This window comes from Acomys russatus, chromosome 3 (genome assembly GCF_903995435.1).
Source record: "Acomys russatus chromosome 3, mAcoRus1.1, whole genome shotgun sequence".
In the NCBI taxonomy this organism is placed as follows: Eukaryota; Metazoa; Chordata; class Mammalia; order Rodentia; family Muridae; genus Acomys; species Acomys russatus.
Genome location: NC_067139.1, coordinates 62841158 through 62855917, shown reverse-complemented (window position 1 = coordinate 62855917; position 14760 = coordinate 62841158). Strand labels below are relative to the sequence as shown.

Here is a 14760-nt window from a genome sequence, read left to right as displayed (position 1 = left end):
CCCGGGAAAGAAGTATGCGGAGTGATAGGGGTCACTCATGCGGAGACTGTTGGGTCAGGTTCCTCACCATGTTGCAGACCACTTTGAAGACACCTGGTCAGTCTGTGGCCACATCTTCAGACTAACCCCCACTCCCACGGTGATTCCCCAGCTGACAAGAAGGATATGTGCCTGTGAGCCGGGGTGCATTCTGAAGTGGTCAGTGACGTTTTAGAGATTCAAGATAGAAATAGAGTTCTTTATAATTCGAGATACTTTTCATCTGGGGATTCCCCTCCTTTAGTGTTGGGCAAAGTCTTTTTTTTTTTTTTTAAAGATTTATTTATTTTATTTATTGCATATGAGTGCTTTATCTGCAGAAGAGGGTATCAGATTACATTATAGATGGTTGTGAGCCACCATGTGGTTGCTGGGAATTGAACTCAGGACCTCTGGAAGTGCAGGAGGTGCTCTTAACCACTAAGCCATCTCTCCAGCCCGGGCAAAGTCTTATGGCCAAGAAGGCACCAGCCAGCCATCCCATGGTTGCCTTCATGTCACCCAGTGTCTAGTCTGCATGGATATTTCAGTTCAGGTAGCTATAATGGGGCTGGGTCTCTGGGCCTGGTCATACTTAGCTAATGCAGATGACTTCTCTCTAATCCCTGGCTTCTACCTGCCTTTCTTCCCTTTACCCACACTATTCAGAGACACTGTCACCTCTTAGAATCTCCAGCCCTGAAAGATGGAGAGAGGTAACTCCAGGCCCAATGCTTTCCATTGGTTCTGATCATTCTGGCAGTATAATAAATTATCATAAACTGCGTGGCTTACAAACAACAGGGATTTACAACTCACAGCTCTGGAGGATGAAGTCCAAAGTCAGGGCAGACTGGAGTTGGAGAAACCAGCCCCCCGCTAAAAGCCCCCAGTAAGGCCAAAGTCCGTAAATCTCCACTGTTGCAGACTACTTTAACACTTCCTTTCTCTGACAGTAAAACAATTCTGAGAGGAGCCACAACTGATAACTGACCCTAGTCACTTGCCAAGGCAGAGTGTCCCAAGAGTTAAAAACAAACAAACAAACAAAAAAAAAACACGGTCTGGAGAGATGGCTCAGTGGTTAAGAGCACTCTCTGCTCTTCCAATGGTCCTGAGTTAAATTCCCAGCAACCACATGGTAGCTCACAACCATCTCTAATGTGATCTGATGCCCTCTGCTGGCCTGAAGGTGTATATGCAGACAGAACATTGTATACATAATAATAAACAAATATTTGAAAAAAAAAAAAAAAAAAGAAGAAGCTTCAGGCTCATTAAAAAAAAAAAAAAAAAACAAAAAAACAAAAAAACAAAAAACCAAAACACTGTTTAGACTAACAACAGCCAACTTGCCTCGAAAAAATCCAAACATACTCTCTCCTAGTCAAGCTGACCAGCAAATGATCTAACACATAACAGCAACAAATTAAGAGAAGCCAGGCCAAAGTTCCTAACGCCCCTGTGACTGCTTCAACCAATCTTTTCCATAGGTTAACTTGCCCTTCCACCTATTATCCAACCACAAAATGCCAAAGCTTATAACTCCCTTCTTGCAGCTTTTCTGCCCAAATGCCAACCAATCACATACTGTAAAACTCATTTCTTTGTCTAAAACCTATAAAAATCCTACAATTTTGTTGTTCAGGGTCGCCTCACTCTGATGTGTGGGTAGACCCCAGTGCACTGGGACACCAAACCTCTTGCTTTTGCATCGATCCGGTCTCTGTCTCTCACTTGGGGGCTTCCAGGAATAGACTCTCCCGACTAGAGTCTTACAGAGTCTGCTGGAGCTCTGGAACTCTGTAGTGCCTCTGGCTGTGTTCTCATGTGATAGACAAAGCCACGAATCCCCACTGACGAGGCCCTGCTCTCCTGCTGATCACTCTATGGCCTCACGCCACACTGTGAGGAGAGAGGGATTTCCCTATACATATTCTAGGGGAGCAGGACACGTTCAGACCACAGCCAAAGCTGGCTGGACTTGATGTTCCCTCTCATCTCCTCAAGGCAGACATGGGACTTCTTCCTCTCTCTAACACGATGAGCTACTTGGGTGTTAGCACTCTCTTTTTATGTACCCCATGCTGATCCATCACTTCTGCCTCTCTGGGAAATCCCAGCCAATAAACATGACCAACAGCTTGCTATTCATATGTTTGGAATATGGAGTAGAGAACAGAATGAAAGGACGAGGGAAAAAAAGGGACAGGGACAAAGAGAAGGAGGGGAAGAGGAGGGAAGGAGGCATAGAAGGGAGGAGAGAGAAGGAGAGAAAGGAAGAGAGAGTGGGGGAGGAGAGGAGGGCTTTCAGTGGATTACCTCGTTGTTATATATCTAGCCGGCTACATTCTGGGCCAGTCCTGGTGCAGAGACAAAGGGATGGAGCAATAGCACCAATGACTCCTTTTTTGTGTGACCAGGACTTCCTGTTGGGTGTGAAGCTATGATTGTGCAACGTACTTATAGAGAGACACCAGGCTGCCACTGCTACAGCTGTGAGAGATACTCCTGGCTTCAAGGAGCCCAAGCAGGAGTCCAGGATAAGAGATTATACAAAGCAAAGGGAAGGAAGTGCTGAGCAATACAGTCTGGGAATAATCCTCTGCCCTTGGGGACAGGGACAAAGACCCCAGGATGCACTTGCAGGCAGCTTCTTTGGGCTGACTCTTGGTTCCCCCTTAAAGGTTCTAGTGTCTTGGGAAAGCCCCCATAAATGCTCAGAGCAGAGGGTCTTTTTCTCCACTAAGAGGAAGGCAATAGCTAATCTTACAAAACACTGGTGAGGATGCTGCCACTGGTGGTGCCTCTGACAATGGAAGCAGATTAAGGACAAAGCTAGGTGTAGTGACAGAATCCTAGGCTGCAGGCAGAAGGCCTAGTCACTGAGGCCCAACCCAGCCTGCTGTGCTCCAACAGTCAGTCTTGCTGCAGTGCACGCCTTTGGCAATAGGAGAGGGTCATGGGTATCTGAGGTCACACCTTGTCACCAGCAACTTCTGCTCCAATTTGCCCTTACTCCTCCCATAAGAGATGTTTGATTGGCAGTAGAAAACAGCTACTAGAAATGGTTGGGGACTGGAAGGGTGAGAGAGACTTAGATTACATCCAGGTAAAATATGAGACTCAGGAATATAGTCTGAGTATATAGTTAAGGGCAGGACAAGGCAGGGAAGTTGGGGTCGAGATAAGGAAAAAAAAAAAAAACCTTCGCATGGGTGCTTTGAAGGTCAAAGTTATGCAGCAGAGAGAAAAAGCCCACATAAAACCCTTCACACAATGTAAGGCATTCCAGTATAGCTTTCATTTTGGAAACATGGCAGGATGGCACAACCATTATATTATCCATGGATTCAACCGATGCCAGTTACAAGCGAAGGTGTGACATATTTCCACCTGTACTGTTCAACTACAATGCCTAAGTATAGCCGTCACAGAAGCGGGGAGCGGGGAAGGCTGCCATTCCAATAACTATCAACATTTGGGACAACTGGATAACCTATTTCCTGACCTTTCTGTAGTCTTTGAAGGATCCCAGGTTGGGGGGGGGGGGCTTGTTGGGTCCTCATGATGATGTACCTGGCCCCTGTGGGACCACATAGCCATGGTGCACGTGTGGCTGAACACTGTGACACTCAGCCCTGCTGAAGCATGACTCAGAGGGCACACAGGTGGGGTCTGCTGGGTCCCATAAAGCTCCAAGGCTCTCTTGGGCACGGGTAGGGGGGTGGGGGTGGGGTACACGGCATACTCTAGAAAGAGAAGTCTTGCTTCCAGAAGGGACTTTATTTCCTCCTGGGACACATTCAAACTTCAAGGGTCTAGAAAACGGAAACAAGGAACATGCAATCCAGATGAAGAATTCAAGCATACATCTCTTTGCAAAAACTTAGGGAAAGGGGCTCAGGGGAGTGTTTAAAGATTGGGAGGGGCTGTTTCACAGAGACCTTTGCGGGGAGGATCCCTTTTGTCCCAGCCTTTGCAGATAGGTGAGGGCAGAATGGGAGGAAGTGGGACCAGGGAGCTTTGTCCTGGCACATGCAGCAGGATCTCCCCTCAGCGGGTGAGCATTTCCATAGGTGTGAAGCTGGCTGATGGGCAGCAAACCAGAGCTTTTCTCACTACACTCTAAGACCGGCTACATGTGTTCAGTGCAATAAGCAAAACTTAGAATTTGAGTCTTTTAGAGGTTGGGCGATTGGGGCAGGTGTGACAAAGGGATTCTACAGATTGGCGGGCTTGGGGAGGGAGCAGAGGGAGCATCCTGGAGAGAGACTTGGTTGGGCATAGGGACTGTGAATAGTTCAGAGTGTGGTGCTCCTGATCGGGAGGTGGGCACATCTTTGAGCACTGCATCCGTGCAGGAGGGAGACTTTCTCCGTTGGCTTGAAAGCAGACTTTTGATCTGCAGGTTGCCCGTGGTGGGTTGTTGAAACAGTCCTCACTGGGTTGGAGGACAATCCTTGAGGCGCATGGTGGGTGTGTGAGACGGAAGCAGTCCCTATTGGAACAAAGGCAGACCTTTTGGCTGCAGGAGGCCTGTGAGCAGCTAGGATTCATGAGAGTGAAGTTGGCACATCTCCCCTGGAGGAAGGAAGAAAAACAAAGTGAAGGTCGTAGAGATGTCATAGAAATTGGGCCAGAGGGCTGACGTTGCCCGACCTAAGGTGGTGTAGTCAGAACACATCAGGACTCAACTGACAGTGCAGGCCTTGATGATGCTCCTTTGAATCAAATCAAATCATAATCAACATGGAGTTGCTTGTGCCAAGTCCTAGTATAAACCAAGATTAAAGTAGGGAGCGGTGAGTATTTATGAAGGAGGAAATTTCATTCATATAGAAAAACTAGCACAAAACACTGCTGGGCCCACATTGCCTAAAGAGCACCACAGAGTTCTCACATCAATGGATGTGCATACACAGCAACTCCATAGCAACCTATAATCTAGATGCCTAAAGATACGTTGCCTATTAAATTCCTTATACAAAAATATGTGCAAGGACATCTACCCATTAATGGTGTGTTCAAAGGTGAAATGGTGCCATTGCCACCTTTGGTCTTGATGCTTGTAGCTAAAGGATCTCAAAATAACTTGTGTGAACCTTTTAGGTTTGCCTTTAAAGTTTCCCTTTATTCTAACTCTTTTAATACGTACAGCTTGCTATGGAATGTGGGACCCCCATTGCTGTGCATTACTCACAAGTAGATTATTATTTTTGGAGAATTTTTTTCTGGTTGTTGATTCAGTTGGTATCAGTAAAGTCCCTGTTGACTTGACTGCTTTAAATAACTTTCTTTAAAGAACCTGGCATCTGCCTTAGGACTGTGAACGCCTTTCTTCTACAAACCCTATTTAGTATTATCACAAGTAAAGTATCTTTCTGGTTTCTTACAGAAATATCTTTCTGGCTTCTGTAAACTTACAGTATATCTGCAAGGACCTCAAAGGACCTCATGACTGTCTGCTTGTTTCTGGAGGATTTACTCTTGGCTTTACATATCTAGTTATTTTGCTTCCTATGCACAGTTAAGATGCCGTGGAAATTCTTATTTCCGTTCTGTTTGTTTACATGTATCTGTAAACAGTTGGTCTCTTTCATATGTTATTTCTGAACTTCAAGAACAAAGAAGAAGATTCTAAATGATGGGCATTAAATGGCTATTTTAGAGAGCTGGGCAGTGGTGGTGTACACCTTTAATCTTGTACTTGGGAGGCAGACGTAGCAGCTGGCAGATCTCTGTGAGTTTGAAGTCAGCCTGGTCTACCAAGTGAGTCCAGGACAGCAAGGGCTATACAGAGAAACCCTGTCTCGGAAAAACAAAACAACAAAAATAAATACATAAATAAATGGTTATTTTAAGGACCATGAGATATGAATATTCACAAGCACCTTGCATATGTCACACTTTATACTATAAGATTTACTGTCCAAATGTTTTCATTCATCACCCCGACACCATGAGAAGCCAGGGTCTAGATTCAGAAGGATCAGTTCACAACCTGACTGCACCACTCAACAACCTTGCCACGCTGAGCCCCCAAACTAAATGCCAGTGCCTCAGTTCCCTCAGCTGTGAAGACAGCAGGACAGAGAAAGAGGCACGCACAAGGTAAGAATCCTGGAGTCGCAGGAGGGTGCTGGTCTGGCCGGCTCCTGACTGTGCCAGTCTTCACAGGGTCTCTAGTTTCATTTGATTTGGTTAATCACTAGCCTGTGGGAAGTTGTTAGAACAAGCCTATCTAGAGTTTTTCTGAGGCACTGTGAGAATAAAATGAGGTCCAGGCTTCATGCAGTTCCTGCAGGGGTGAACATAGAAGGATGAGACACTCTGCTCAGGAGCAGACTGAGAGTCCCCACAGTTAGCCTGATTTCCCAGATGTTGGGGACCTGTTTTTCATCTTTTTTTTTTTTTTGCCTTCAACATAAAAATGTAAGCTTTTATTAAGTGACAGTATTTGTTGGTATTTTCCTAATTTTCAATAAATGTATTTTAATTACATTTTAGTAAAACTGTATTGGTGTAATTTTCCTTTGAAAATTGTAATATAAAGTGTTCAAATCCCAAAAAATGTCTCAAGAAATATATATTTACATACTTGATATCCCCCCAAAAGCTATGAATATAACATTTATATAAGTCCTGATTGTTTTGTGGTTCTTCTTGCTGTAGGCAGTTTATTGTATGTATGTGTAACAATATAAATGTATATGTAAAAAAAGAAAAATAGAAAGGCTGTTTAATAGAAGTGTAGCAGCTAATTTTGAAGTTACTTAATATCCTGCACTAGCAGTGATTTCTATCAAATGCTCTGTCCTATACATTCTAAGTAATTGTGTTATGACTTAATGAAGTGCCTATTGATATTAAGGGGCTCTGTGGGATGTTTCAATTTGCTGCTTGAATTATTCTTATTTCAAAATAGTATTCAGTTAGTTTTCCCTAAAGATGAAATGTAATGCATGAATAATTTTCTACATACAGTTCCAATTAATAGCTTTAATCAAAGAGAAATTCTGAAATGTTTTCCAGGCACAGAGATAAAACACAGAATGAAGAGACCCCAGACCTCAATGGGGGCGCAAGATTCACAAACTGGACTGGATTTTGTATACATTTATGAAGGAGATGGTTGCCAACTGGACAAATTCCTTTAGAAGTTCAAGGCCAGGGGACAGACATTCATTTTACAAAAGTTAAAAAGTAAACAAAACCACTAACTTCTGCCACAAAAATGCCCAGGTTTGCGGTACACTGAAACTTTTTTAAAAATTATAATTTATTCAGATTACATCCCAATTGTTATTTCCTCACTAGTATCTTCCCATTCCCAACCTCCCTCCCTCTTCTGCCCTATTCCTCTCCCCTAGACCTCTGACAGGGGGACCCTCCTTCCCCACCGGCTGACCAGAGCCTATCAGGTCTCATCAGGATAGCCTGGAACTGTTTCCTCTGTGTGCCTGCAGGGCTTCCCCACCAAGGGGAAGTGATCAAATACAGGGTACCAGAGTTCCTGTCAGAGGCAGTCCCCAACCCCCAACCCCATCATGGAGAAAGAACTGTGCATCGGCTATATCAGAACAGGAGTCCAGGGTCTTTGCACGCATTGTCCTTGGTTGGTGTATCAGTTTGTGCAGGCCCCGCTGGTTCCAGATCTGCTGCTGACCTTGATGGAACCCAAAATCTTCTACAGCATTTCCTGGGTTATGATTTGTTGAGGCACAAAAGCACATGTACTAACCAGAACAAACACACAGCTAGATGAGGTTCTAGAAAGCAGTCCCTCCCAAATTCAAGGCCAGGTGGCCTCTGTGCAGATTCATTAACTTTCTGAGACCCCTTCAACTCTTCATGCTTGGGGCCATTCCCAGCCTGGAACAGGAGCTTACAAACAGCCTTACCGCTGCATGGCACAAAGAGGGAAGGAGACACGCCCCCAGTTCCACCAGGATCTCATCCTTATTGCTTTGGTTGCCTATCAGAAGGAGGGCCTGGGTGAGGGGCCTTCAGGGAGGGTGGCATGGAACACACAAGTGGCCTGTAGTGGGAGATGGCGTGACTAGGGATCCTGAGTGCTATCTCTGCTCCCTGCTGCTAGGCTGGGCTTAAGGCCCCCCAACTTTTCATAAGTGATTTCCCCCTTAGATGGGGGTCCTTCCTTGCTCTGGCAGAAAACTGGCCAGGTGAAGCATCCCAGGCTGCCCTTCAGAAGCAGGAACCTGGCTGAGCTGGCCTGTTTGGTTCTATAGGTACAAGCCTAGTGCTACAGGCTGACCATCTTGCAGGAAGCGTTAGGTGCCAGATGAAGCCCTCCTGAGTCCCTAAACAGTTCCCACCAAACCTTTACTGTCCCTACAGGGGTTGAAAGCCTTGAAGAGAGCTATAGGTCTCAGTAGCATGTAATTTTGTACTCATTGGGGGAACTTCAGGTCCCATTTACTCTTCATTTCATGTTACCCCCTTGAAGGGACTCAGAAGTCCCAGTTATCACCTACCCTTTTTCATGCACGGCTCACACTAAACTGCAGAACCATAAGACTGAATGTTTAAAATATAAAACCATTCTGTGCCTTAGGAGTGTCCTTGCGTCTGGCTCACCTGCACCTTGGGATGACAACACATCAATGGCACCTGGTGGCAGCTTGGGTGGAGGTAGCTACAGCATGTGTCCATGTTTCCCTGAAAAGCAGATGTGACCATGAGCAAGCAAAATGGCATGGGAGCTGCCCGCTCGGTGACACTGGGGCCCGCATTACCTAGAACTCTGTCAACATGGGCACAAAAGGACAAAACCCATCCCCCTCCTGAGAGGGACTAGTCTAAAGGCTTGGGTGTCTGGAGGGGTAGAAGACAGAGAATTCAGAACCATCAGGGACAGAAGAGTGCTCCCAGTGGGAAGAGATGTCAGGTGCCAGCTTTGGAGACGTTTGGAGGCTCAAGGGTGTGTGTGGTGGCAAGCAGAGGTCTCCCGGGGAGCTATGGGTTTTGTGAAGGCTTTGAGTACATTGCCTGGGAAGAGGAAAAAAAACCAGAACTTGGGATATATATGTCAAGCAGGCAAGAGGCTCATGTCTCTATCAGGGTCAGTCACAATGGGCCAAGGAAGCATAAAGGAAGGTGGGGAGGCTAGAAAAACCTCAAACCTAATTGTAGAGACTCTCATGGTCTCAGCCCTGAAGCTCAGACCCCTTGGACCCTATGGAGTGGGTGGGGCTGAGCCACTGGCACTGCCCTTTTTCTCTCAGGAGACCTGTGCTGGTTTCTCTGTAGCTCACAGGCAGGGAATGGGCAGGCAGGGCTCTCACATGGCCTTGGTGATTGCAGAAGACTTAGAAGCTCTCAGGAGGAAGCAATGGGCCCACCCCCAGACAGAGGCAGAGCAGGAAGGAAGATGACCAGAGGAAGACTGCAAAGCCAGGGGTAAACCAATGGTGTTCTTCCTTTGCACTGTCCTCTAGGGTCTCCGTCTTGGGTCCTGGGACTGCTGTCTGTCTTTCCCCTTTCTTGGGGTGCCCTTGACCTCCTGGGAGGAGGGACTTCAGATAAATACATGGCTGTTTGCTTCCTGGGTTCAACTCCACATGAGAAGCATGTGATGCTCCTTAAAACTTCAATGTTAACTACCTTCATCCTGTTACTCTTTGCCCACCTCAGTGGACATCAGGACCGCTGCATAAGCTCCTTTTGGATGCCCCCCTCCCCCGGTTTCTCTGTACTCTTCTGTCTTCTGGCCCGAGTGGCCTAGGGTTCTAGTGACTAGCAAATCTTCAGGTTCGGTAGGGTTTCTCCCCTGGGGTTTTGTGACCTGTATGGTCTCTGGGGTTTGGGGTACTAATCTTGTTTCTGGAATCCCTAGTTATCTGCATGGCCTGGGATCTCTGTTGCTAGAGTGGCCTCCAAGAAAGAGTCTTGATCCAGGCTGGCCAGGGCCACTGGCATTTGACCAGTTTTCATGGACAGACAGTAGCTCATGGCTGGGTCTTTCTGTTTTTATTGTATCTGACCTTGCAAGATACACCCAATACATCTTGGCTCATTCATCCACAGACTGAGGGTGGCATCAAAGACATTGTTGGGGCCGAGGCAATGATCTGGGGACCAAAGCCTGGCAAGATGGGGCACAGTGGTCATGTCCAGAGAACTGGACACTGACAAAGAAGGATACAAGCATGTTTGGATTCCTTCTGTGAGCTGCTTTCTTCCAGCCATGGGGGAGAGACAGGGAACCATGTGTCCTCAGACATAAAGTGATATATGTCCCAGGCCCCTCCCACATTCAGACCTTTGTAGTGATGATTGACTGTGCCTGACCTCCCCAGCCAAGCATAAGTTCACAACCTGCCCATCCCTCAGTCACCTGCACTCCTCTGTTCCCACAGCCACAGCAGGAAACGATCACAGTAGGGTTTGGGTTGACCTGTGATAGAGCTGGAGCTGGCGGAGGAGGAAGAGGTAGAGGAGGAGGAGGAGAAGCACCTGGTGATGTAGAAGGAGAGGGCAGGGTCTCTTCTTCTGGCTTCTAGAAGTGAAAAGAACTGGTCTGTTTCTTGTTTGCAGCTCTTTGATGTGTGTGTTTGTGTGTGTGTGTGTGTGTGTGTGTGTGTGTGTGTGTGTATGTGTGTGTGTACAGTGTCCCTTGTACAGCATCTGCATCCTAGGGTCAGACAGCTAACGTGGAGTGAGCGGAAGGTTGTCACCTACAACCCAGGGAGGTCATTCATATGAAAAATGACCAAAGCCCTTCTGGTTTGCAGATACTGAGCTTCCGGAAGTGTCAAGGGCCCGCCTCTGTGCTCTTGGATCTCCAGAGGCCATTTTGCCGGCCGAAGCTTAGCCTGGAGACTGTGCAGGGGATGGGCCATGTCAGGTGGCAGTCTCCCCTGCTGGGCTCTGGCCTTTACAGAGGCAGCCTCCCTAGGCTACTCTGCTGCTAACACCATCCCACGCGGACAGGGAAGCTGTTCTCATGCCAGCACAGGCCCAGGTCCAGCATCTGCCTTCCACTACCTCTTCTGGTCCCCACCCCAAAGAAGGCACAGTTGTTTCTTCAGCTGGTCCCTGTGCTAACCTGGGGACATCCCTCCTAGCTCAGGGCCTGTTAGGATATCCTTAACCTTCCCCAGCCCCGAGCTCTATAGGCTGACCTTGGTGAAGCCCTTGGCCTTCAAGCATTTGATAAAGATGGGTGTAAACAAAGCCCAAAGTTTCTGAGCCCTGAGATGGATCTGACACATGCAGCCCCTATACTAAGAGCCCATTTGCGACCTCGGCATTCTATAGAGGGTCCGGTGGGATCCACTGAAAGATGCCAGTTCAGTAATGGACAGCTCCATGTGCTGGGACAGGCCGCCAAAGTGCTGATTGTGTTACCAAAGGCCTCACTGGGGAATGCTGGGAATCTGGTAATGGTGTCTGGTTTGATCTGCATTCCCCTAGTCACTGTTAAAAGTAGTGAAAGACTCTGGGCCTCGGGCTTCATGATACCTCTTGAAGGTAAGTGTACAGTGTCACCCTTTTCCACCACCCCGCCCCCAACTCACCTTCTCTGGCTGTGGGGGAGGTGGCTGCTGCTGCTGCTGCTTCTGCTTTGACTTCTTAGGCTGGAATGTAAAACAGACAGAAGTGGGCTGGAGTGGGGAGGGTGGGCTCTACCTTACCCCTGAAGACAGAAGGGACCCTGGCTTGGAGCAGGGAAACAACATGGCCTGGGGGTGCCTGGGTGCATGCCCAGTGCCTGTGGTGCTGTGTTCAGTAGACTCCATCTGGCCCGAGGCAGCCCCATCCCTCCCTGGTAGGAGGGAGAGCACCTGAGCCAAGGTGCCTGAGCACTGCACACTTTTCACAGCCCTGAAGTGGAGTCCACACTCATCCTTTCCCTTGGCAGAAACTCACTGTCCTTCAGCCTTCCCATACCTCCAGTGGCCTCTTCACTCTGTTCACAGTACCCCTAGGAGAAGATGGGCCCCGACAGCTCTGTGTTGCAGGTCGTCCCCAGGGCCACTACGTTCTCTCTGGAAGCCTCCTTCCATCCTAGCTCACCAGCTCTCCTGCCTTTCCCCACCCTGTCTCAGGGTGCCAGGGACATGCATCCTGCCTGACCTGCTTTAGCTAAGCCCTGGTTCCATACCTGGAAGGGTGACATTTCGCTCTCAAGCCTGCACAGTGACTGAAGTTCTTGGTGGGGCACGATGGCTCTGCTTCTTCCTTGTATTTGCAGGCCAGTGTGGGGGCTGTCTATGACATACTGGCATCAGAAATGGAGTTGCTGCTAAGGGTAGGTCTGCCCTAAGAGTTTTTAATTCTGCCCAGTGGGCATCACCTTGTATTATTGGGCTACCAGCACTAAATGAGGGATCCTGCCCTGACATAGGGCTGCCTATGACGCTTTGTCCTCATGAAGCCTGCTCATGTGCAGCTGAATCAAGATTGCCTTGGTCTAAGGGTGCTGGCATGGCATCTTTCCGGGGATGAGGGTAACCTTAGCTTACAGGCCAAGCATCTCAGACTGAATTCCTTTGCCAGCTAGGCTGGAGGCTTCTTAGAACTGAAGATGGTATAGGGCTTGGGTATATGAAATTAAGAGTTTGTGCCTACCTTGGATGATGTGAGGACTTGGGGACAGATGGGAAATTGCCAGCAGGCCATATGACACTGTTCCATGGAGAGAGGGCAATGTGTGTGGGTGCCGGGCAAGGAGGTAAGGAGTGGCCAGGGGACTTACCTTTCTGCTGAAAAACATCCAACAGCCATACAACAGCAGTAGAGCCACCAGCAAGACTGGCAGGAAGATGAGCAATTTCCAGTCGAAGTCAAAGTGGCCTTCGCTTTCTTCATCGTCTATGTCTTCTGCCTGTCGCTGGCTAGATGTATCTCCCTGTGGCCAATAGCACCAGTGACTTCTTCCCCTGTGCCCACCCCTCACTTCCTGTTTGTGCACACACTTTCTTCACCCAGCTTGCCTAGACACAAAGGGCTTCAGTGTAGTTAGTGGCCTAGGCTGGTCCTCAGAAGGAAACCTACCTTTCCTGGGCTTCCAGCTCTATACCTAGGAGAGGACGACTCAGGATCTCCCATAGTCTGAGGATCCCAGTTCTCACTGTGGCCTTCGCTGACAGTACACTAGGCTATAGTGATCAGATCGCTGGGAGAGGGTTGAGAGGCCAGGCCACTAAAGAGGTAGGGCCAGAAGATGTGAGTCCACCTTCCAAGGCCAATCTCTGTGTCCCAGCTCTGCCCATAAGCTCTGCCTGAGATGCTCTCCCCTCCTCTCTCTGAATTTTGGGAGGAACTTGAGAGTTGTCACAGTGGACACAAAGCTCCTTCTCCTGGGCATACCACCCTGTCACACTGAACTAACTCAGGCTCTTGGAAGACAGATGGATAACCGGACAGGTAGCATTTTCCCCCTCAGGGGCCCTGGCTGAGCTGAGCCATTGGTCCACAAGCCTGACAGCTTCCTTCACCAGGATGATAGTAAGCCTATAGATGGGCAGCCAGTGATGAAGAGGAGAGGGGATCCAGGGGGAGGCTGAGGACACTGTAAAGGACAGGGGTCACCAAGCAAGTTGAGGGTGGTGGCGAGGCCTGAGTAAATTTGAGACCAGATCAGCTGCTGGGGAGCTGATTTCCTGGCACAGGTCTTTGACTGCTGTGGTGGCAACTCTGGATTCCTGGGCCTGGAACATCCATGCAGAGGTGTCATCTGCCCTGAACATCTGGCAGAAAGCCTCACACCCATTCCAGGTGGCTCTTCTAGGAACTGCTGCAGACTACCTGAGGTCCTTGGGGCTCTTACCCTAGTGCTCCCACAGCTGGTACTGGTTATGACGAGCTTGTTCCCAATGAAGGAGATGCCATTGTTCAGGCTGACTTGAAGAAAGACTTCCCTAACACACAGAAAAGAGAACAGATGATGCAAAGGGCCCTGGAGACACAGTTTGCTCAAACTCTTGCACACATCAACCCTTGGTGTAATGACGCTGGGATTCTAGCACAGGACTCCCTGATAGTCCGCAGGTAAGCAGAGACACTTCACTCCCCAAAGCATAAAGAGCCGACCTTTGCACAGTGATGGTGAAGGCTGCAGACGGGGCTGGAAGAGGCCTGTGTGTCACATGGCCATAGTGGCCATGAGCTAAGGAATCAGGGAGCTATTCGAATACAGGGTTGAACCCTCTAACTCATCTTCTGCATGCTGCCCTCAGCAGAGCCTGGGCACTGTGGATTCCTGAATATCAGCAGGGTCACTAACAGGGGCATGTGGAAGGGAAACAGAAGCCACACGTTGGACAGGTGCTCTACAGCAGAGAGGACACCCCAGGTTCTCCACAAGCTGATAAACACAAACCCCTCAACTCCCCAGTAAGGCCTCCAGCAGCGGGAACTTATTCAGATAAACTCCTCAATGGATGCCCCTAAGGCCTCCAACAAGGGGCACTTACTCTCCAGTGTGTTGTATCTTTGGTCCAGGACAAATTATACGGTGATCACTCATATCACTGGGGCTTTCATCTAAAAGAAAATGACACACAAGATGGTCAATATGGGTGTCCTTCCTCCACTGCCACCTTGTGTGAGAGCTGACAAGGTTGATGACTGCCTACTCCCTGTTATCTGCTGAGCTCCAACTCTACCCAGTGCTGGGGGCACGCATACCCCAGCAGGCACATGCAGCAAGGGTTCCTGCATCCCAGGGCTCATTTGTTGGGGACTGAATGGAAGAGAGCAAAACCAGAAATG

The 14760-nt window shown here is 48.5% G+C and overlaps 1 protein-coding gene across 1 annotated transcript in view; it reads right to left on the bottom strand.

The window, feature by feature from the left end:
- Window positions 1–4185: 4185 nt before the first annotated feature.
- Window positions 4186–14760, bottom strand: part of LOC127187103 (anthrax toxin receptor-like) — a 62016-nt gene continuing 51441 nt past the window's right edge. The window contains exons 22-28 of the mRNA XM_051143335.1: window positions 14463–14532; window positions 13817–13907; window positions 12743–12895; window positions 11562–11621; window positions 10379–10540; window positions 8620–8700; window positions 4186–4602 (exon numbers count right to left, since the gene is read on the bottom strand). Of these exons, the coding sequence (XP_050999292.1) occupies window positions 4186–4602; window positions 8620–8700; window positions 10379–10540; window positions 11562–11621; window positions 12743–12895; window positions 13817–13907; window positions 14463–14532 (1034 nt within the window). The remainder of the gene's footprint in view (window positions 4603–8619; window positions 8701–10378; window positions 10541–11561; window positions 11622–12742; window positions 12896–13816; window positions 13908–14462; window positions 14533–14760) is intronic.